Source organism: Eulemur rufifrons, chromosome 6, assembly GCF_041146395.1.
Source record: "Eulemur rufifrons isolate Redbay chromosome 6, OSU_ERuf_1, whole genome shotgun sequence".
Taxonomy (NCBI): domain Eukaryota; kingdom Metazoa; phylum Chordata; class Mammalia; order Primates; family Lemuridae; genus Eulemur; species Eulemur rufifrons.
Window position 1 is genome coordinate 27490023 of NC_090988.1, and position 24033 is coordinate 27514055.

Consider the following 24033-nt stretch of genomic DNA (forward strand, 5'->3'; position numbering starts at 1 on the left):
CTACATATTTGCTATATCTCTTTCTTGAAATCAAACTAAAATTCCAGATTGGAAAACTCCTTTGATTTAAACTTCATTATGCAACACATATATATGTGTGTGTGTGTGTGTGTGTGTGTATGTATACACACTCACATACACACACACACATATATACACTAAAATTTTTGCAGTACCACTCTAACAAAAGAGTAATTTCATAAAAAATGAATAATAACCAACTCTGTATATACAGATTATTAATTGTATTATTAATTGATGGCTGCATTGTCAGTAATGTCACAAGAGTTGCATGCCTGAAAGGATATTCCACGTGTTAAGATGAGATAGGTAGGGAAGAGCAAATATCACATAGGATTTACTTTTTGTAGTTTAATTAAGGATGTCTCCCAAATAAAGGTAGGTGGAGCAAGTTAGCAGAAAAACTGAGAATTTACAACAAACCCCAGAACTCTGCATCAAGTCAATGAATAATCTAAGAAAAATAACTATTTTATTAATCAGGAAAATGTAAAACGTAAATAAAAATCAGTAGGCTGTCAAAAGATAAAGAGTTAAGAGCTAAATATGTCTGGTCTTAAGGAAAGGCATTTGCATGCACAGTTCTAGCCTTTATCAGCTAGTGAGGCCTTTGGAAGAGTACCCAGTTCTCAGCATTATCAATGCTCCACTAAGTTTTCAATTTAACTTGTAGCTGTGCTATTACTTTTCTTCCCAAATTATTCCTTCCAGTAGACAAGCACAAGGCTCTTTTTGCTTTATTGGATTTGTGCACTCATTTCCAAAGGCAGAATTTGGGCTAAATTGCTATACACATATAAGGAAAAAGTTTTTAGAAAAGATATTAAATTTTCACTCCAGTTTGCTTATGCAATGACAAGTAAGATTTGCATAAAATGGCACTATTGATTATTTATTTATTGTTCCTAAGCAGTTAGGAATTGATCAATAATTTAATATTAAAATTAGGAGGGAAACATTTTTATAAGTGGAAAGACAATTCAGATCCAGCATGATTTATAATGAGCATTTGAAAATCACTTTGTTAAGGAGGAAGTTAGTCGTGATGAGGTGCAGTAATCAGTATAGCTTTATGAGCCTCAGTGAAGCCATCTTGTGTACAGACTCACTGCTGTGTGATTCATAAGCCCGTGACCTATGAGCTGAGGGAAAAATACATGAATCACAGGAAAAAATCAAGTGATTAACTTGTAATTGATTGTTTAAAATCATTAGGTGTGTATAGTTAAATTTTACTATGCTTGAGAAATGTTCCTTGACTTAACTGATGCTATGTGCTTCTGTAAGGTCGCTTGCTTATAGACTGTAATCATAACAGGCGGTCTGTGGCAGGTCCCAGACCCCCAGGTGATGGGAAAATTATTGCCACATATTCTGAGTTGTATGCATAGTGTCACACATGTAGTGAAGGTATATAACCCCTGCACACTTAAGGATCGGGGCCATTCTCTGTGTCTGGACTTTCCAGAGCAGGGGTGGTCGCTGGCCAGCTAATAAAGACTCACTAATTCGATCTCATTTGTACTACGTGGTCTTTTCTCGCTCTCCGGACTATAACATTAGTATCTTTGTTTTGGGTTTTGGATAACATATATATAATTAAGTTAGTGTGGAGACCTTGTATTTCATACTCCAAGTTGAGTCAAAAAGAACTGAACAAATTAAGTAGATACTGGACTAAATTCCAGCAATTGTCTCTAAATTGCATGTTCTTTGGAATTTGCATGACTAATTCCTACCTGAGAACTGGGTCTGGAGAATGTTTGTGATTTTTGTGAAAGTGTCTGCCAGTAATTTAGTCAGAGCATTAGCTAGGGATTGTGATAAATGGGAATTTTAATTAATTTTTAGTGTTGAGTGTTTTCGTAGGCAATCTTTACAAATATTTTATGCTTTACAAATATTTCATGCCATTTAGCTTCATGGTTTTGTCAATTTTAGGTCACAGAGTAGAATTTTCTAACCTGTATTGGGTCATGGACCTCTGTTAGAATCTGATGGAAGCTATGGATACTTTCTCAGGAAAAATGCACAGATGTATAAAGCCACAGACTGGCATACGATTTTAGGGATTTCATAGAACTTGGAAGGGCAATCATGAACATGGCTCAAAAAAAATCTGTTCTAGATTATAACAATTACTTTAAAATTAATTAGTGATGATTTTTAAGTATGTCTACCAAAGGTAAGAGAAATAAAAACATTTTTATGGTGCATGGTAGCTCAGAATTTTAATAGAGAAGGGTTTTCAGACTGTGATTTGTCGAGAAGGGATTTCCAAGGTATTGGCCTCAATCTGTGACCATTCTGCAAACACATAATGTGTGGAACATTTTTAAAAGACTCTGTGAAACCAATAAAAACTTTTTAAAAAACTGCAGAAAGATGCTTTTAGCTACACTTACATAATATTGACAAAGTATCAATTATTCACATTAAATAACATAAATTCCATTTTATTTGTGGTGACCTTGGGGCGCTACTTGAGATTATATGTGAGAAAGTCCCTGCCCCAAGCCATCCCCTTGCTGGTATCACTATCCATGGTCACGCCACACAAAGCTTTGTTTCAAGATAAGACCACAGCTGCCTAAATTGTAAAGGACTTCAAGTTATCTCTGAATATCATCTACTTTTCAAGTTGCGGTCATTATCATTCTAAAGTAAATTTACTTTATTGGTAAAGTAAAGTAAATTTCAAAACTATAAGAACTGGTCTGTGTCATACAAACAGCATGTGAGCTGTTCCACAGGACGGTGCCTTGCCTGGACCATGATTTGCAGTGTGTACTCTGCCCCTGTCCCTGCCTTTGAATTCCTTCATCTCCTTATATGATTTCCGGAGTTCTAAACCATTCCGTGGACCATGGATCCTGTATACTTCCCGTTCTTTGCAGACTCCTAAAAACTTTCATCAGTGGCTTTAAAGACAGAATCCTAGAACTTTTGAGTCAGAATGTGGGTTAGAGAGTATCTCCAACTTTCCCGTTTTACAGACGGCGCCTAATGAAAGTTAGGTGACTTGTCCATCAAAGCCCAGCTGGGGCACAGGTCTTCTGCTTTCTGGTCCAGTGCTCTTTCCATAGTACTATGGTATCTTTGTTTCCTGTCATCACTCTTTCCTGGGTAGCTAAGCTATTTGTTCATACCTTCGATGGCATTCTAAGGGAGCTTCTCTTCCCACCCCCACCTGCCACCCCCGCCCCGAGAAGTTTGTCAGGCTTGGTAGGGTTTATACCCATTAAGCTTTGGAAGCTATTTGACTCATAGATTCTCTGCACTACTAAGACGGCAACTTCAGTCCTTTCAGGCTAAGTACTCCTTGAACTGAGAAGAAACTCAAAAAGCAGGTGGTCTTGTGAACTGAACTGATACATCCTAAATACCCAAGAAGGAAGTGCAGTAGATAATTTTCTTTGAAAAGCAATACCAAGAACCTATATGATGACTTGATTTAACTAAAGGGTAACATTTATCTTCTCCCAAGGTTAAAATAAGATGTTTAGGCCGGGCGCGGTGGCTCACGCCTGTAATCCTAGCACTCTAGGAGGCCGAGGTGGGCGGATTGTTTGAGCTCAGGAGTTCGAGACCAGCCTGAGCAAGAGCGAGACCCCACCTCTACTAAAAATAGAAAGAAATTATATGGACAGCTAAATATATATATTGAAAAAATTAGCCGGGCATGGTGGCGCATGCCTGTAGTCCCAGCTACTCGGGAGGCTGAGACAGGAGGATCGCTTGAGCTCAGGAGTTTGAGGTTGCTGTGAGCTAGGCTGACGCCACGGCACTCACTCTAGCCTGGGCAACAGAGTGAGACTCTGTCTCAAAAAAAAAAAAAAAAAAAAAAGAAAAAAAAAATAAGATGTTTAGTTTAATACATTTCTATTACCCTGGTCTCACCTTAGTGGAAGCCTTTGTCACCTGAGACCAGATCCCCTGGCCCTCTCAATCCATTCTCTGCTACCTAGAGTCGAACCCTCTTGCTTCTCTGCTTGTTTGTAGTGCTTTGTCAAAAACCTTCAGCGGACTCACGATTGCCTCCAACATAGTATGCTAACTTTCCTGATATGAAAGGCTTCCCAAGAATTTTAAAGTATAATTTCATTATATTTTATCAAGCCATATATTGTGCCAAGTTCTTTATATTCTCATTGAATCCTTACAACAAACCTATATGATAGAATTACGTCTCCATTTTACAAATGACGGTAAGGCCTAAAGTTGCAGGGCTAGTGAATGGCAGAGGTGGAACTGGAACTTGGGTTTGTCTAACATAGAAGACTAATCTCGTAACCACACTAATCCCCCAAGCAGGCTCTTTCTGCCATTAGCCAGGCTAGTTTCTTTAAAGTCCCAAAGGTATTTTATTCAGAATTGACTCCAAACTCATAATAGAACTTTCACCAGGAATTCCTTCTCCCCCTCCTTTTAGCCTTTCTAAGTTTCTCATCATTTTTCAGGAATGATTTAGTCATTCAACAAATATTTATCAACTAATACATTAGAACTTTCTTTATGAGGTCTTTCCTGGATACTCGAGATTCCATTTGTCTCCCGCGTCCTTGAATTATAACATGTATTATCTGAAGCATTCACATTTGCTTTGAGTCATGTATTACTTTACAATGTTACCTATGTACATTTTTTCTCCCTCTTGGAGGATAGCAACTGTGTTTTCTGGTACTTTATGCATTCCCAATCTTAGTGCAGGGCAAGAATTATAGTTGGTATGCAATAACTACATGAGAATTGATGTCAAAGTGAATTAGCTTCAGGTGCTGTTTTGCAAGGAACCCAATAAAGTGAAAGAATAGTGTGCTGGACAACGAAAGGAAATCCTTCAACTATGGAAACTAATAGATTTGGGGAAGATCTGGTATGAAGTGTGTTTTAAAACAAAACAAAATGCTTCAAACTGTCCATTCAATGTTGACAAGAGGGACATAACAATATTATTAACACTAGCTGTCTTTATGCATAATGGCAGACAATTTGGTCTATTTTATAAACAAAATAATTTAAGAAAGTATTTCAGTGAGATTATAGAAAGGAAAAATAAAGGGTCATCAATTCACTTTGTGTAGCCAGACAAGGAAAGAACACTCCATGATAAAATCAAATACAACTTTGTTGTTAATATCAAAGGAAATATGATACTCCCAATTTCAAGATAAAAATTGTCCATAATTATATTTTTATAAATCAATTCTCATCTATTTAAGTTTAGCCAATAAAACACATCATCTTTAGAAAATTTTTCTGTTACTAAATTTACTACATAGAATAGTGTAATTCAGCTCATTTTAGAAATTAAAAATTATACTTGTTATCAACAGATATTAAATGTCAATTCTATGTTTGGTTTAAGATTTATTTCATTGCATATTTTAACATGTATTTAACTCACTAAATATATCTATTTAAACTTCATATACAAATACTTTAAATTTTCCATCAAATTCCTGAGACTAAAAAAAAAAAATCACAATTTGAATTTTCTTCTCTCAATGAAGTTTTCAGATTCCTTACCAGTAGGCTAGTATTTGCTCTTGTAACTGAAAATGTGTTCACCTACCTAATCTTTTGGCTTGGATTTTGGTTAGGTGGGACAATAACACAAACAGGAGAAGGAACTTGAATAATAAAAATAGTGCTTCTTCTAGAAATAGGGATTACAAGCTAATGAAAGGAAGCTGTATGAGTTCTCCATTCAAAGTTTAGGACTATAATAGGGGGCTCACAACTAGGAAAACATGTGGCTTTTCTGTTACTTTCTGAAAATAATTGAAGCCTAAGAATTCTAAGACCATGGGTCTTTAAAGATTTTAAGATTATGTCATTCTAAGGGAAGATAGAAAACTGCTTATCTCGAGAGCAACAAAACTCATAATCATATTTCAAAACAAATATATTCTAATGTCCATTTTTAAAATCAAACAACTCAAATAGAAAAAAGTGACAAAAAGTTAAAATTCTTAAAATAGTCTCACATTTGTTTTTGTTGGTGTTATAATAATACTAGAACATGGTCTTTTAGTTATTTGCTCCTTGTCAGAAGTTGGGTATGTCTTAAGCTACCAGTTTGGACACTTCCATAAGCTATTTTTAATATAATAAATTGAGTACAATTGATATAAATCAATACTTTCACTCCACTAAGTAACAAAGCCAAAAAAAAAAAAAAATGGTGTTTTCGTCTCAATTTCAAGTTATCCAAAAGAACTAAGTCACTATAGATCTACCAACAATTCTTTCCCTGAGTAAGATTACCAAAAAATATTTCATAAGAATTCAAAGTATACAACAACTCTTCCTGACATTACTAATGTCCATGTAGATGTCAAATTCTAACACATAAATAGTTCACTAAAAGATATTGTAACAATTTCCTTCTTTTCTATGATTGCCCAGGCAGAGATTCCAGAGGTTTGGCATCTTAAAATTTAGGAATGAATAAATCAAGAATGAATAATGTGACTCAAATATATTCTGTACTTTTCACTAAAGGAGTCAGTTAATGAGAAAGTCAAAACTAGGTCAAAACCTGACTATCTGACATCAAAATGTGCTATGTGCTAAAAGTTCAATGCTTGGGTTTCTGGATTTGGTGACCATTACAATATAATTATCTATAAAAATAACACGTGTTGATATTGACATCACGTTTCTATTTCATATGTGTCCTTTTGTGTATATTACTAATGACATGACTACTATTGCTCCTGCTCAGATGACAATAGCCTCTAACAAAAATATATCCTTCTGAAATGATTTTCCTTCTTTAAAAGCTCCAACAATCCAACTTTAAGGTTTTGCCAGGCTTTTAAACATGTCTGTAACAAAATGGTAGACCTGTATTACTGAAAGATGATGACTTTTTATTTTCTGGCAACAACTTGCCTGAATTCTCATTCTTTCTGAACATTTTTTTCTCCTTTCATAAAATTTCCTTCTTCTTAAGCCCTAAACTGAAACTTTTCTAAAATCTACTCGAGTCACACAAGATCTAGCCTCTTTGGAGGGAAATGATAACAAAGAACTATTGCTGAATAGGATATGGAAACTAGTCCCTTGTATAATCCGTATGGTCTACCTTTCTTCTGATATTTCAAATTCTAGACACTTTTTAAATTCTCTCGCTTGTTTCTCCCCTTGGGGTCTCCTCTATGGAAGGACCAATTTGAAACAGAGTATCAAAGGCAGGAAATGCTGATTTCCAAGGACAACAACACAGAAAGAGAGGTTATGGTGGAGACCACTAAAAGCTATACAAAAAATGCCTGGGAAGAGGGTGTGTAACATGGAGAAGTAATGCTCAAGATAGTATTTCCTTTCTTCCCTTTCATTTTTCTAACCACAGTTTTCATACAGTATCTTAAAAAATATCATCAAGTCTATACTTCTTCAGATCAGGAGTCCAGCCTGATTATATTTCCGAATATATATCATTAAAAATATATGAGCTTTTCTTTCATTAAGATGTTTAAGAAATGATATATTTCTGTAGAAACACTTGGGATTTTAGTTTTAACATTTTTGTGACCTCTTATCCATTATGATTTGACTGACAATAACTACATGTATTCTACCTATAGAGAAATTAATGGCTGATAACAATTTCTTAAGGCCTATGCAAGAAGCTATGCCTAATGGAAGACTGGTACTAATATTTAATGATGATGAAAAACATAAATGCATTAGCATATAACTGATATGACTTAGGTGAAGGTTTTTATTTTTTCCTGCTATAATATTTGTAAGTGGATGTTCACATAACTATTATACACAAGTGGCAAGCTGGTTTCCTAATGTTGGTTGGTTAAAAAATATAAATGTATAAAGAAAAAGGGATTAAAAAATAGGTGGGGGAGGGGTTTCCTTCAAATGGATGGAACCCATTCTTTTGAAAGAAAACTCCCCTCTTACCTTGGTCCTGGAGCTGGTTAGTTCTCCTCTGTCCTCCTCCTAGGGGAGAAATACCCAAAGTTAAACAATAATAGAACATGATCTTGTATTAAAGTCAAGTTCATTTCTGGCCAACCCCTTCTTCAGGTCTCACAAGACACTACCAACTGTCTGATATACTGGGGCCTTCACTGCATTGAATTCAAAACCCATTTTAAGGATTAAGCCAAAGGGGAATGAACGTTAGCTGCCTAAGAGGAAAAAAATTCTGTCTGCCCTTCAGTCAGTCTGTCTTGTCAGAAAGCTCTTATAAATTGAAGACTGGCTTAGAGTAGGGAATTCATGGAAGGGCAGTGCCTGGGTAATTTTCATCAGATGGAGTGAGTAATGGAGGATGTGTCATGGGAGTTCCTTAGGGAGAAAAGGTGTGCTGTGGTGTTCTCAGCCCATCTCCCTGATATTCTTTTGTCTTTTGAGAGGAAAATGATAGTGCTACAAGCAACACCATGTTTGGAGCAGTTCTAAACCAATATGGACAATAATTATTGTAAAAATAAAAAAAAAATTAGAGAGTCTTTAGACGGGAAGGTTAGAATAAAGTCTGGGAAATGGATATTATCAAACACTATGTGCTTGTTTTATTTTTTTGAAACAGGGAATCACAGATTGGATAAAGATGGGATCATTTTTTTTCTTAACATGTCTCTGTCTAGCTAGGGCACCTTGTGTCTTTGGAGAGAAACAAGGCAACAAAGTGAAAGGAACATGGATGTGGGAATTAGACAGCAATGGGCTCCAATTCCACCTCTGTCACTCATCAGCTATTTGACCTGAGTTTCAGCAGTGTCATCCGTCCAGATGGAGATAACTGCATCAACTTCAAGGAGTTGTGGGGTCAAGTTAGAAAATATGCTCATATACGTGTTCTTGGTACATAGTAGTTTGTTATTATATTTTTATTTCCTTTCCATTTATATAGTCTCTGATATGCTCATTTCTTACTTGGATTACTTTATCTCTTTTAAGGCTACTGACTAATTAACCGAGCTTAGAGTCAGTTCTTGGTTACCCTTTGGCATAATTTCAGAGATGGTGGGTGATTGACTCCCATAAAAAAATCAAATATCAGACAATTGATTGAATTCCGTGAGACATGAAGGAGAGTGGAGACCAAGAATGAGCTTGAACCTATACAAGATCATGTGCTATTGTTATTTAACTTTGGGTAACTTATTAAAATTCTTCATCAAGTAAAATGACATCAGGTGAGAAAATGGATGTACTTTGGAACCTTAGTTTGTCCAAGTATATTCCAGAGGCTTCAAAATGAGGGATGTCATAATCATTATGCTAATGGCCATTATGAAAATGTGCAGGGAAAAAACACTATATGGCAGATTCTGTTTTATAAAGATATCTTATCTCCATCTATTATTGTTACCATTTATTCAGTGTTAGATTTATTATATAAAAAATGAGATTTAAAGTTTAATCACCTCAAAGTTTCATGATATGGCATAATAAAATTCCTCCATCTATAACATATATGTTTTCCCTGGCATTCTTCCTTGGGAACTTTAACTTCATTCATTATCTTTCATGAATATTCTAAAAATGGCTATTTTGACAAACCATACTTTTATCCACTCAATGCTATAAATTCAAAAAAATATACAGTGAGAGAGCATTTCGTTTTTTTTTTTTGAGACAAGTACATGCAGAAATTGTAAAACTGTGCTCAAAATTGAAAAAAAAGGAGAAAACTGTATTTTTATGAAACACCTACTTCATCCATGGAAGTCACTTATATGATAGAGTTTTGAAGGAAATAGCTTTATATTTAGAAATGATCTGGGAACCTATGAATAAGAACAACTATAGGTATATTGCCTGGATTGGGTAAAATTACAGTGGCTGTACAGTCTTCATGCTTCAGGGCATAAACTGATTGCTATTTGTGATGAAGAGAAAAATGAAAAAGAAATTAAGTAGTACTAAAGTTGTTAGGGTTATTATGGTGCCCTTAAAAAAATCACTGTTGCAGGTATTTCATATTGAAACACCACAGGATACCACATTACACAGGCCAATTTTTAAAATCTTATCTAGATATAGAAATATAAGTTTTGTTCTAAAAAAAATCAAAAGAAGTCCTTCTGTATGCATGTGCTTCATTTTTGCTGTTTTATTTCCCCTTTTATATAATCCAATGAATTTTGTCAGATTTGTACTTTGCCAAAAGTTTGATGTCAGCATGTAATTTTAAATGTCTGTTTATATAGGCATACAAGATCTGTATTTATCTCTAGCTATGTTGGTCCTTACAGAGAAGTGCTTTCCTTAAATACCTTTCCATTTCACAATGTATTCAGACTGCAATAAAAGCAGCTATTTACTAAAGAAATGGTTTATTTAATTCCAAAGCAGATGTGCTTCTATCAAGGTTCTGAGAATGAATTTTCCCCCAGTTTTATTAAGTGCCTGCAACTTCAAAGAGGTATGAGAATTCCTTGGTTGTTTGGCTAAAGATAGTCTAGGGTATAACTGAGACTCTCAGACTGCCAAAGTGGGAATGGAATATAGAAGTCACCATTGCCATTTCCTCCCTAAGAGATGTGAGAATCTCTTCTACTTTTACTTGCACAGGTCTGATGTTGGGGATCATATGCCAATTTTCCCTCCTTTTAGGGAACCAGTTTTAATTGTAAAATCTTTCTTTGTGCTGACCTGAAATCTACTTCTATGTAATCTCTTTAACTCAACAGGAGTATCTAGTCTTTTTTGGGGCGGGGGGTGGTCTGGGGAGGCAAAGTATGGCTCTTTTGCCCAAGGTAGAGTGTAGTGGCATCATTGTAGCTCACGGCAACCTCAAACTCCTGGGCTCAAGTGATCCTACTGCCTCAACCTCTCCAGTAGCTGGGACTATAGGCATGCACCACTACGCCTGGGTAATTTTTCTATTTTTTGTAGAGACGAGGTATTGCTCTTACTCAGGCTGGTCTCTAACTCCTGACCACAAGTGATCATCCTGCCTCGGCCTCCCAGAGTACTAGGATTACAGGTCTGAACCACTGCATCCAGCCCTCTAGTTTTTAATATAAATTAAAAATTATGGAACTTGAGCTCTATATGGGTATTTCCAATATACTTTGAAATTATCAGTGTTGCCAAAACTGCAGCATGGAAAAATCACAGAAACTGCTTTGTAAGTTTTCAGATTTAAGTATATTTATATTAAAAAAGTCCTTTTTTGTTCTTTTCCCCATAAGAGCACTGGAAAGAGTCAGAAGATCTCATTTCTAATCTCAGCTGGGGGACTGTGGGCAAGTCACTTAACGTCTCTACTGTACAGTGCCTTCCTCTGTAATAAAATGACATCACAAGAGGGTTAAGTTTAAGTAGAAGAATGTTTGTGGGAGTGATTTGAAAACTATAACTTTGTACTGTTGCTCTTATTGCTTCACTTAAGATATCTTTAGTGTTCAATAGTAGCATAATCTTTCAAAAGTGAACAAATTAAAAAGAAAATTAAATGATATATTAACTGATTCTTTGGCTTATACAATGTTATCATTACTGTATCATTTAATAGGAAGGAACTTTTATTTATTTATTCATTTATTTTTAATGCTATAACCTTTACTTTTTACTTTGGGAGACAATCTGAGGTCAACTTTTCTTGGCTCCTATTTATTTCCATTTGCCTCTGACTAGTGTCAAACACAAGCCAAAGGTTAGGGTATCATCTTAGGATCATGGATACCTGGTTTCACTTTATTAATAATTTCCCTCATGCTTTTTTCAAAATTCACTGTTTTATGCTAAAGGAACTAGCAACGTAAAACTGCTGTACTTGATAACACTTTTATGATTTTCTGTGGTTCTAGTTACAAATGGCTGAAAAGAGGGGATACCAGGGGCTGGGGAGCTGAGGGTGTCTTTTCTTAGTTACTAATAGGATTTTGACTGTTACCACTTCAAAAAGGGATATTCAGAAGCTGCATATCTGTCAGCACCAAATACAAAACAACCAGGATTCCATAACAGCAGAGGCCTTGTAAGAAGCTCTCGCCAGTTTTTATATAATCCTCTGGGTAGCGAAGCAACAGTGAAAAGGATCTATATACTCTTATATTTCCTTTGAAAGTGAGAAGCTATTGGTGTTACATTTGTTTGATTGACTCCAATTTAGTCCTTAGTCTGGATAACTCCCAAATATTTAGTACTTAGAGAAAACATTAAATTTTTAACATTTCTGTAAAAATTTATCTGTGGGATAATTTCTTCAAGGAGTACCCTAGAATTAAAAAAAAAAAGTTAAATAAAGTCTAGTTTATTACAACACGATATGATATGGTTTTATGTGGTTAGTGGTATTTAAAATGATAGTTTTCCCCAACATCTCAGTATTGTATACTTTGAACGACAGAGTTGATGCTGAGGATGTTTTTCTGCCTTTAATTTTTCTAAATTTTTGAGTTGTGTGCTATTAAAGAAATAGATTGAAATGGTTTCACAAACTTTTTGAAAGTGTATTTCATTCTGTGGATATCTCTTAATAACAATTGTTAGATTCTCAGAAAGTATGGAATCTGTCCATTTAAAAGAAACTACTTGCAATCATGAAAAAAGACTTTTCTCATATTAAGGAGGATAAAAAGTATGTTCACAATATTCCTAACTTCTGATAATATTATTTACAAAATAATCTCATAATCCAGATAATGTTTGTTTCTAAGAAGGCTCAGGACCAGGGTTAGCTAAGTATTTTGGAGAACTGAATAGTGATTTTTTTATTCAGGTTCAGGTGTTGCTAGATACCTGTGATACTGTATATTTGTGGCAGTTATCTCAGATGTATGTTATTTCATTCTGAAAACAGACTTATTAAACTGATTTTTTTTTTGTGGACGAGAACAAACATTAAAATAAACGAGCTGTAGTTTCTTATTTCTAGCTAAATTAAAATGGAATATAATTCTAAACCAGAGTTATTACTATTTTCCAGCTTATTCTAATGACTACCAAACTATTTTATCTTTCTTTTCTTAAATTTGAATGATAAACTATTCCCATCTTGGCTGATGTTATCTTTAGAGACAAAAGGGAGCTAATAATGTCTAAAGTTGTGGATGAGTGGTTTCCTATATGCTATGCTGAAACAAATAGGTACAATTTCATTTTTGTGGAAAACCATTATTTACTTATGATGTACTAAGTAGATGTTTATCATTAGCATAAAACTGCATTAAAGCAGCATAATATAAAATTCTCCATTGAGGAGTAGATGGCATCTCCACAATAAGCTGAGCTTTATAGTATTTTATTATAGGCATTTTGGAGTTTTATAGTGAACCTGATTACCATCACTCCCTTCAAACCCTGTGTTGTATGTGTGTGTCTAAATTCTTTACGTGCCTAATTATTGCAAGTATAGGGAGCCCCTTCCTACCTCTCTTCTTCAGTCCCTCCCCTCTCCACCTCCGTACTTTCAGCTAAGAAGGTGCTGGGACAGTAAGTGGTAGGAATCTACTGTAGTGTGATTATAATACTTTTCTTCTTGCCCCTACCAAACTGCCTGGAGTTCTAGGAGTTAGGTAAGAGTTATGATCTCTCTGAGAAATGTGTTTTTTTTTTTTTTTTTTTTTTTTGTTGAGACAGAGTCTCACTTTGTTGCCCAGGCTAGAGTGAGTGCCGTGGCATCAGCTTAGCTCACAGCAACCTCAGACTCCTCGGCTTAAGCGATCCTACTGCCTCAGCCTCCCAAGTAGCTGGGACTACAGGCATGCGCCACTATGCCCGGCTAATTTTTTCTATATAGATTTTTAGTTGTCCATATAATGTCTTTCTATTTTTAGTAGAGACGGGGTCTCGCTCAGGCTGGTCTCGAACTCCTGACCTTGAGCAATCCACCCGCCTCGGCCTCCCAGAGTGCTAGGATTACAGGCGTGAGCCACCGCGCCCGGCCTGAGAAATGTTAATGGTTCCTCCTTCTGAGGCAGCCAGAGATGTCATCTTCCTGTTATCCTTTTCTTTAGGAAGATAAGTCTGGAGACTAAATCTAACACAAGTGATGTGCAAAGAACAACAAAACTTGTCACTTGACCTGTGCATGAAGACCCGCTCATGAAACTACATACAGGCAACTTTACCAAGAGCATTTACTCTATACAGAGGTTATGATCCTATAGCTTGAGGTCCTATAGTGGAGAAAATTAATCTGACACATTTTCTTTAATAATTGCGTATAGGCCGGGCGTGGTGGCTCACGCCTGTAATCCTAGCACTCTGGGAGGCCGAGGCGGGTGGATTGCTCAAGGTCAGGAGTTCGAGACCAGCCTGAGCGAGACCCCGTCTCTACTAAAAATGGAAAGACATTATATGGACAACTAAAAATCTATATAGAAAAAATTAGCCGGGCATAGTGGCGCATGCCTGTAGTCCCAGCTACTCGGGAGGCTGAGGCAGTAGGATCGCTTAAGCCGAGGAGTCTGAGGTTGCTGTGAGCTAAGCTGACGCCACGGCACTCACTCTAGCCTGGGCAACAAAGTGAGACTCTGTCTCAACAAAAAAAAAAAAAAAAAAAAAAAACAACAACAAAAAAAAATAATTGCGTATAGACAGGGTTAAAGAGCAGCTTTGTAGCCATGGTCAGAATCTATATTATGCAGAGCAGAAAGAAAAAAAACTCTTTTTGAGGAAACTTAAATATTGGTCCAGAGAATGCTGAGTATGAGGACACGGAGGGCAAATTCCATAGGGAGGGAATAACACTGTAGTTTGATGCCTTCAAATCTACTTTGGTTACTTCTAAGGGTGAGTAAGCACTCCTGGCTACACACCAAGCCCATGCATACATTAATTTTATATCTTTGATCTGAATACACCATCATGAAGACATCATAGAATGGCCTTAGTGTCCCTTCCTGTCATGGGAGTGCAGACCTTGTCAACTCATGCTTGCCAGGCAGGCTTAGGAATGGTGAAAGTTTCACATAATTTCTCTGGCGCAGGGTGTGTGTCCTGCCGCTGAGACGTAACTGTAAGCAGCATACCCATATATCACGCCACAATCAACATATAGGATTCAATATAGAAGCAGATGTAGAAGCTCCAGGCAAACTAACATTTGCTACTCTTCTTATTTTCCTAGTGGTAAGATTCTTGCTTCCATAAATTTCCCTTCCATCACTTTTCCCTGCCCCGACCCCCATCCTTTTTGTTAGGAGAGTCTTTCAGATGCTTTGCTTTGACTAGCTGGACTTTAGTTTCTCACTAAATTGCCTTTCATAACTGTGCCTTCTTCTAGATTTCAGCACTGCCAGCACCCTTAGGGAGCGTGTCTCCCCTCCAGCCCTAGTGTTTTACAGCTTTGGTTCCAGAGAACCCATATCCCCCGGCCACAAAAAGGGAGATCCAAACACACAGAAACCCTCACACACTTGCTTTGTTGTTCCTATGCCTCTTAACCTGACCACTAGTGTGGTCATTGCTTCTGGAGACTGTACCTTTTGGTGAGATGATCTTTAAAGATGAATGACATAATATGGAACCTATATGGCTACTTGACATGTATTAATACTAAGAGGAAACATTTAAGTATGCTACTAATGTAGGGGTAAGTTCATCCACAGATTTTCAACACATTTACTATGTATCAGATTATGAGCTTTGACCTTAAAGTACAACTTTATGTTCTCGAAATACAGTTGGTGTATGAAGATCAAGGTTGCCTGACTTGGGTGGCTGTAGGTTTGTACTCATGTTAGTTGTGTGTTGCTACTGAATCAATTTGAATTGTACGGGATTTAGAGGTTCTTTTTGGAGATTCTTTATATTTATGAGATTTGTCGATAAGGCAGTTGTGTAGAACTCAACAAAATAGTTTGGAATTCTGGTTTTTCTTAGAACTGTCAGAATTGAAATCTAGTCTTAGATCTCTCATCAAATCTCATAAATAAACTGCTAAGCTAAGTTTTGGTAGCAGTTTTGTCTTGTTCAATTTGATCCTCTTTGAAGTGGTAGAAACTAAAATGGCCACAAGTTACCCATTTTCTCAGAAAGTCACTAAAATACAATTTCTAAGTGTAGTGGTAAGGAGAACAAAGAGCTAAACGTTGAATTTAGAAACTTTTCAAGCTGGTGTTACCTACTTAGGCTGCTGGTAAAGCATCCCAAGAGTGACCAACTTAAAAACTTCCCAATAAATTCTCAGCAATCATTTATTGAGTGAACTATCAGAAGATTGAGGGCAAATAATTTCAGCATTTTAATTTTTTTCTTTTTTACTAATGAGACGAATGGCAAAAATATATAATGCCTGGTCAATCTTAAAAGAAATATAGAAAAAAGCAACATTTGTTTCCTCTTTGTGGGAACCTGTGATTTGAGTCATCTTTTAATTACAGGAAAGAGTTAAGACAAAAATTTAGAATTCCCAATGTTAGTGGAAAGTTTTACACTTCCTATCGTAGTCAACATCTAGAAAGAGAAGGATGAAATATATGAATTCTACTGTGCAATTATTTTCCCCTGGGACATGTGTAGCATTGATATGTTTACTATGTGACATCCCAATTTGTGAATGCAAAATACTTGGTACCCACAATAAACACCAGCATCTCTAATAGCAAACTGGGTAGCTGTTCAAGCATATTGCAACAAGAGGGATTTGTGTGTGTGTGTGTGTGTGTGTGTGTGTATGTGTGTATATTTTAAGAGGTCGATTAGCTTAACAGACTTTATTCCAAAATATAATAGGATTACAAAACCTAAGTTATCTGTAGCATCTTTTAATATGGCACTAAGAAAAATGAAGGATATTCATAAGCAAAAATATGTCTTTCCATAATAGTTAAAATTAAAAAAAAACCCATATTTGTGTACCAACCCTCTACAACTCATTTCCAGAAGGAATGTCAAAAGTTTATTCATTTGAGGCCAAGTGATACTCAGTACTAGGCCTTAAATTACTATACTTTTAAGTTTTTCTAGTGTCTACATTAAGTACTAACAATTGCCATGTTTCTAATACCAAAAATAGACTATAGCTTTATTCTCATACCCAACATCCAGCAAACTCCTTTTCTCTAAACCTTCTAAGTACACCTGAACTAATGAATAAGTATGTCTCACAAATTTTACATGCAAAAGTGATTCCTTCAGATAACACATTTTTAATCATGAATTTGAATACTAAGTTTAATACATCTGTCCTAGCAAATCCTCCAAAGTAGAAAACACATAATTTGGCCTACAGAGAACTCTGCCCACCCTGACACAGATCTAGGCTTGGGCCAAGTATCCTTTGAGGCCAGTGATTTTGTTAAATACTGAAAGAACCGATCCAGTGAAAGATGTGGTATTCTAATTCCCATTCTTGGTACTTCCTCCCCACTGCCATGCTACTACTGTGGGGCTCTGAGCTGCCTGTTGTAAAGTAAGCATGACGTGCCTGGTTTCAAAGGATCAGCTCTTGTTGCCATGGGTTCCTGCAGCTGGGTATTGCCAAGCCCAAATGGGCCTCATTTTTTCCAGGTCTTACTGATGCAAGTGCTATTAGAACTGCTTTCTTACTTTTTGATGACAGAACATTTACCTTATTTTGAACACAGTTCCACAAATATCTTTAGAGAAGGCAAAGTTTGGGTGGGAATTATCGCTGCTGAATAATAAAAGTATAGAAGACTATGGTTTTTAACTTGGTTTCACACATTGAGGTCAAGTACATAAACCCTTACAAGGACCAGAGGAAAGTCTTCAGATATGATCCACTGCTTTGCTCTCTGGAGGTTTTTAAAGATGCTAGATACTATGAATATCTTTAAAAGGTGTATTCTTATCTAACAACTACTTAATAGTAAATCTGTGTCAATCAAATTATGATTCACTCTAAACAAGCTTTAACAGGTTTATTTATTGCATAGTAAAGTCAATAGTATAGTAACTAGTGTAGTATAGATAATATAGTAAAGCTGATAGTATTTTTATAGTAATGTACACAACTTTACTATACTATAAATACTTTAGTAAACACTTATACTATAGTAAATTTGTTAAGTTGATAGTGTTGGATAGTATTGATAGTGAAGTCAAAATTAATATACTTCCTCTTTGATCTAAACCTTACATTGCAATGCCATCTAAAGTGTATATTTTAAAACAAACTTTAAAAATTTCTCAGCCAGAGAAAGGCTTTCACAATGGTTTTGGATTGCCAAGGGTACTGGAAAAGGGAGGAGGGAGATGGCCATGGCATTGATAAAAGTATAAACAGTATTGTGCATGTGGAAAGAAAATTTAGGAAAATAACAGGATCAATATATCTGGCATTATTCTGTCACCTAAAAATTGGAGAATCAATGTCAAAGTCCAATAAACCACTAATGTCTGGGCATTGTTATTGGTAAGTGATAGGTCTATGGTTTCAGATTTCACTGTGTATATCCAGAAAAGACTAGTCTGAAATAAAGTCTCTGAACAGTAAAGAGCTCTGTATTTTGTTCTTTACCAAAAAGACGGGTGCTAGTCATCACTGTTATGCTATTTCTCAGCCCAGCCACAGATACACTCTCTGTGATAATCCTTATTACATTTGTTTTAAAGTCTACATTACAGATCCAAGTCCTGACTTTCCATCGTGATTATATGTCATACTCTTCCTCTTTTCTGTGACATTGATTCTGAAGCATTTTGGACAAACAGCAAGATCTGAACATTTCAAACTGCCTAGACCAACAGAACATTGCTAGCCATTTGTCTGCATTCTCTGGTTAAGCTTACATAGAAAGAAAGATTGCTGTTTTCTTTTTCCTAAAAATCTCATGTTGCCTAATCAATCAAAACAGCAGAGTTTATGAGAAAGCCATTGTTAATGACAATGAAATACACAAGTCTCACTATATCCAGAGCTATTAACCTAAAGACCTGATTACCTGATAGAAAAAAAGACAGATTTTCTAAAAAAACAGACTTAAATCTCTACTGAACTATACAAGACAAAAAGATTTCAAAGACACTTGATGCAGGTATGCCTTCTTGATCTTGCTCTGCTGAATGCAGTTATTTTGAATTTGCTTCTACAAATAAATCAATGATACAGAAGATGTCTATTAGTCCATCTTTATGTTAGTTTGCCTCATTTGAAAGAGAAGAATCCTAGTCAAGTAAGACTGGGAATTTAAGCCTAATGAGCCTCCTGCTGAGATGGCTGGGGCTTGTGGAGTGAGGAGGGTGGGGGGTAAGGTGAATGCCGGTTAGCCTTCAGTGTCCTTCCAGTGTTCTCAAAGACAGGACAAAATGACTGCGGTTTTGGCATGCAGGGGCCAGCTTGCTCAGGAAATTGTGGCATATATAAAACAAAGCACATAAACAAACTCCCCATCCAGGAAGCTGAGTTTAACAATTGCCTCATTAACCAGGCCCAGGGAAGGACAGGAAAAGAGGGGGAAGCCAATGGCTGATTATTATACAGTTCTAGGCAGATGAAGCCCTTCAGTTTCTCCCCAAACAATCCCTGTAGTGTGGATTTGACAAAGTGGCACATTTAAGAAGGAACTCTCTTGCCATCAATGGGAGTCAGGCGCACCCGTATCTGAGGGCCAAATTCAGTCCCTGGAGCTTGACTTTATCAGTAGACACAAGACAGAGGACAAGGCAGCTACATCCACAGAGAATTAATTAAGAGCAAAAGAGACATCCAGTGAATGTAATCAATAGTCTGAATACTGATCTACATATCAACCACCATTGCTTTCTCCCCTCCTATTTCCTTTACATTATTTACACTAAGATGCTCTTAAAACTGCGACTTCAACAGAGATTTATTTGCTGTTTGGCTTCATTGAAATTACACATTTTTCATATTGCATCATACAAAAATATACCCTCAAAGACCAAATATCTTAATGCTAGTGTAAGAGTCTGAATGGTTGAGGTATTTGTGGGTAGAATGTTATTACGGGTAGTTTATTAGTTTGGCTTTCTCCCTGCACATTTCTCCAGTTTCATTTGGGACATACATGCAAACAAACCTGATTTCAGAATTGCCAAAGTCCACACCCAAATTTGTCTTTACCGGCTAGTTTTGTTCTATCTTCTTTCGAAATTGCTCCTTTTGTAACACACCAGAAAACCGCTTGCTAATGATTACAGTGTTGCTTGCAAACACAGAATACTGGTTTAACACAACCCTTTCCAGCACTGGTATATGTTTCTTATATCTCAACCCTTCCCCCGCCCAACACACATTTCAAAGCACATTGCAGTTCCCTTTTGAAACCAATGAAAACAATCATATAATTTTTATATTGTTTTCATTTGTTCTGGGCAATAGTACAGGTCTCATTACCTTCATTTTTCAATGGCTTACCAGAGACATCATTTTTCAAGACCAGGTTCTTGGTAAAGTCCTTTAGCAAAGATCTTGATTTCCTCTTGAATCTGTGTTTTATAGAAATCTCTCCTAAGCAGCACTGAGACCAGAGTAATTTGTCAGTCATCACTGTTGATGGGGTCTAGTCCCATCAATTCAACGGCAGCCTTTATTGCTTAAGGAAAATAGGAAATTCTGCCTCCTGGACATAAACATGTGAATTTTTCTATGTCCAGGATTAAAAAGATGAAAAGGGCAGATTTAACCAATATTTCCATAAGAATGAAAGTCTCACTTTTAAACCACATGTGTAATGGTTTGCTCATGAATCACATTTCAGGGATCTAACTATGGGCATATTTGGATTGCCATTGGGTCTAATTTTACAGATCTTACTTACACCATACTCCCTTTGAAATAGGCGGGAGTGTGACTTGAGTAAGCACTATAAAACCAGAACCCATTTTTCCCTCTAATCATGATTGCTTTCATAAATAGATGTGATTTCAAACTTAGCACGAATCCAACCTCAGGATAATCTAAAATAGAATGATGCCATAAGAAATGAAATATTGAAATGAAAAAAAAAAAGTGGTTGGCTAGGAAGAGGTTGATTTCTTCTTACTCAGAAACTAGCGGCCAGGCATAATTTTAAAAAATAATGATAAAATGTAGAATTATTACTGACACAATAATAGTGTAGATTTTGGTGGCCAAAAAAGAGTTGATGAGATATAGAAGTGTAGGCTACCCATATTTTAGGCCTGCTGGAAGCAGCTAGTGTTCAACCAGTTTGGTTTTTATATGGCCTTCAAAGATATATGTCAACTGTAATTAATTATCCTAAAATTTAAAAAAAAATTACCTAATTGTTGACCAAAAATATGAAATGGAGAAAAAGAAAATAAACAAACAAAAACAGACATACCATGTCCACACACAAAACAAAATAATTCTCTCAGGGACATCAGGGAAGGTGGAATACTATAACAACACATGTTATATTGTTATACTATTCCACCCACCTTAATGAGGAACCCTTGGGCGTTGCTACTCCATAGCCTTTTGAATCCAGATTTCCTCCCACTTTCATCGTGTCACATGGCTTTCGCTGCTCAATGTATTCATTCATAGTGGACTCCAGGAGAAAGGCAAATTTGCCCTTGGATTTGCGGACACGAGCCACTCCCTCAGCTGTAGTCCTAGTGAACACTGATGGCTCTGCTGATCGCATGTAGGTCCACATCTTTTCATACACTGCTATTTTTGATCTCTGGAGGAAATTAAAATTAAATACAGGAAAGAAGGGAACAACATGTTAATATTGACTGAACCAAGATACGATAAAGCCTTTCAGTAGCTTTCCATTGCCCTCTAACTCCACGTTGCCACATAGTAACATAACGGTAACATTATTCTTTTCAAACTGGAAAACCCCCTTTCAAAACTATTTCAGGAGATCATTGAAATGACAGACATCCAAAAGTGACATGTGCAGAAGCCTGCACCTCTTGCCACAGCAGTTACAGTACGCAACTGCTGAAATAGCTTATTATTGTTCTGTTAATGCAGAATGCCACGGAGAGAGTTGAACAGTTAATTATATCACATTCACAGTAAATCTGAAAAGGACCAGATAAGAATTGATTTCAAGTTTGTAAAATTCGTTTTCATACTGTGTTTGAGTTATAACAAATAAGGAGAGTTATTTTATTTTTATCTTTTTTCCATGCCTCAAAGTTTTACTGAAACTCATTCTAGTAAGATGTATATACCAAAGTGCAGTCCGTATCAAGTCAGCAGTTGAACACGAAAGGAGGAGGTGAAATCTGCTATGGTTTACAAACCAAATATCCATAACACAAGAATCAAACTCTGGGTTGGTGAAAACATTTTTAGACTTTTGTCTGACAAAATCTCCAAATAGAACATATGTTGAACTTTAAACAGAAACGATTCCTGTTTTCCCACTTAACGGTTTAGAGAGCTAGTCATTTTGATCCTCTGACTCCATCCAAGAAACTTACTTATCTTTGTAAATTACTTCTGTGTACCTGGCCTCCGCCCACGTTACTCCCACTATTTAATTTACCCAGGTCCTTTTGCTGGCATCTGTATTCTCATTACATTTTTTCATTCACATATACATTTTTAATGTAAAAATATTTCCACATGAACTCAAATGTCTCCAAAAGATATATTCAATAAGATAGAAAGGACTGGATCCTGTTTAATAATATAATGACACACACAGACTTTTACCTGGTGTGATCGTATTTGTTAAATAACAAGGTGCTCAAATTTTGTATCTGGATCCAAATGAAATTGACAGATTTCATTCAGACTTAAGTCTATGTGTGAGGCCTAATCTTCAGTAGTATGTACATTTATTTGCATTGAGCTTCCTTTGTTTACCAGAACATAGAATTCAACAAGAAGCACTTCTTCAATAATCAACAAAGTGACTTGAATAGCAAACTTAAGAATAGATATTTTTGGGCAAAAGCACATTTTTCAAGTGGACAAAGAAAGAAACTGATAAAAGCAGGATTCAAAACTTTGGTTTCATAAGATGAGAATTATTAATAGTAATCAGTAAACCTAAGTAATAAACCATATAACTGATTCACATATTTGAATACCAAATAAAAAGATATTTATGGTAATGTATATTCAAATGTTGATAAATATCAAGGTAAGAAATAGACATCCTGTAGTAACCTAATGAAAAGTTTTTATGCTAGTAACACTTGAAAAAGTATCTTATGATATAGAGATTGTGATGAGTGTGTGTGTGTGTGTGTGTGTGTGTGTTTATGTAATGACAGTTTACTTCTGGTTATAGAAATACTCATATTAGATAATTCCATGCCAATACTGTAATTCAGTTGCAATGATTCTAAGTGCTTCCAGGACAGACAAGTCCTTGGATTTAGATCTATCAACTCTGGGATCCACTAGGGATGTCATGTTGCCAGGCCTCATTCATTCCATCTCTAAAAATAGAGTCCTGTTCTAGAGAATTAACTCTTCCATTATACAATGAGTTATTTTTTTTTGTTTTCCACTTTTGGATTATTTTTTTATCACTCCAGTTTCCCACTTCTTTTAGTTTAGTGGTTCTCTTCTTCTTTATTACCCCACAATTATATGTCCTTGACTTGTCAAAGTCTAATATAAATTTGTTAGTTTATATGTTTTTCTTTTCCTTGTCAATACAAGGACCTTAGAACACTTTGAGTTCATGCACTACCTGCCAAATATGTGCTGTTATTTTTTTTATTTTTTAAAGCTCTTTTGTTTTATGTTTTCTAATTTCAAAATATTATGAGGGTATAAATGTTTTGGTTACATGAATTACTTTTTTGCTGTTTGAGTCAACGTTATAAGTGTGTTCACCCAGATAGCGTTCATTGTACCCATTAGGTGTGAATTAACCCATCCACTCCTCCCCCCCTCACCTGCTTGATTTCTGTTGGATTTTACTACCATATGTACATATGAGTGTTGATCATTTAGTTCCAGTTTAATAGTGAGTACATGTGGTGTTTGTTTTTCCATTCTTGTAATACTTCTCTTAGGAGGATGGTCTCCAGTTCCATCCAGGTTGTTACAAAAGGTAATTAGTTCACCATTTTTTTAATGGCTGAGTAATACTCCATGGTATACATATACCACATTTTATTAATCCACTCATGTACTGATGGGCACTTGGGTTGTTGCCACATCTTTGC

The 24033-nt window shown here is 36.0% G+C and overlaps 1 protein-coding gene across 4 annotated transcripts in view; it reads right to left on the reverse strand.

The window, feature by feature from the left end:
* Nucleotides 1-24033, reverse strand: part of GRIA4 (glutamate ionotropic receptor AMPA type subunit 4) — a 353850-nt gene that overhangs the window by 22195 nt on the left and 307622 nt on the right. For 3 of the 4 annotated variants that reach the window (XM_069468990.1, XM_069468992.1, XM_069468991.1), the window contains one exon: nucleotides 21325-21572. In XM_069468990.1, coding sequence (XP_069325091.1) covers nucleotides 21325-21572 — 248 coding nt within the window. Of the gene's footprint in view, nucleotides 1-7947; nucleotides 7987-21324; nucleotides 21573-24033 lie in introns of all 4 variants that reach the window. The other variant, XR_011233664.1, reaches the window with a different exon arrangement.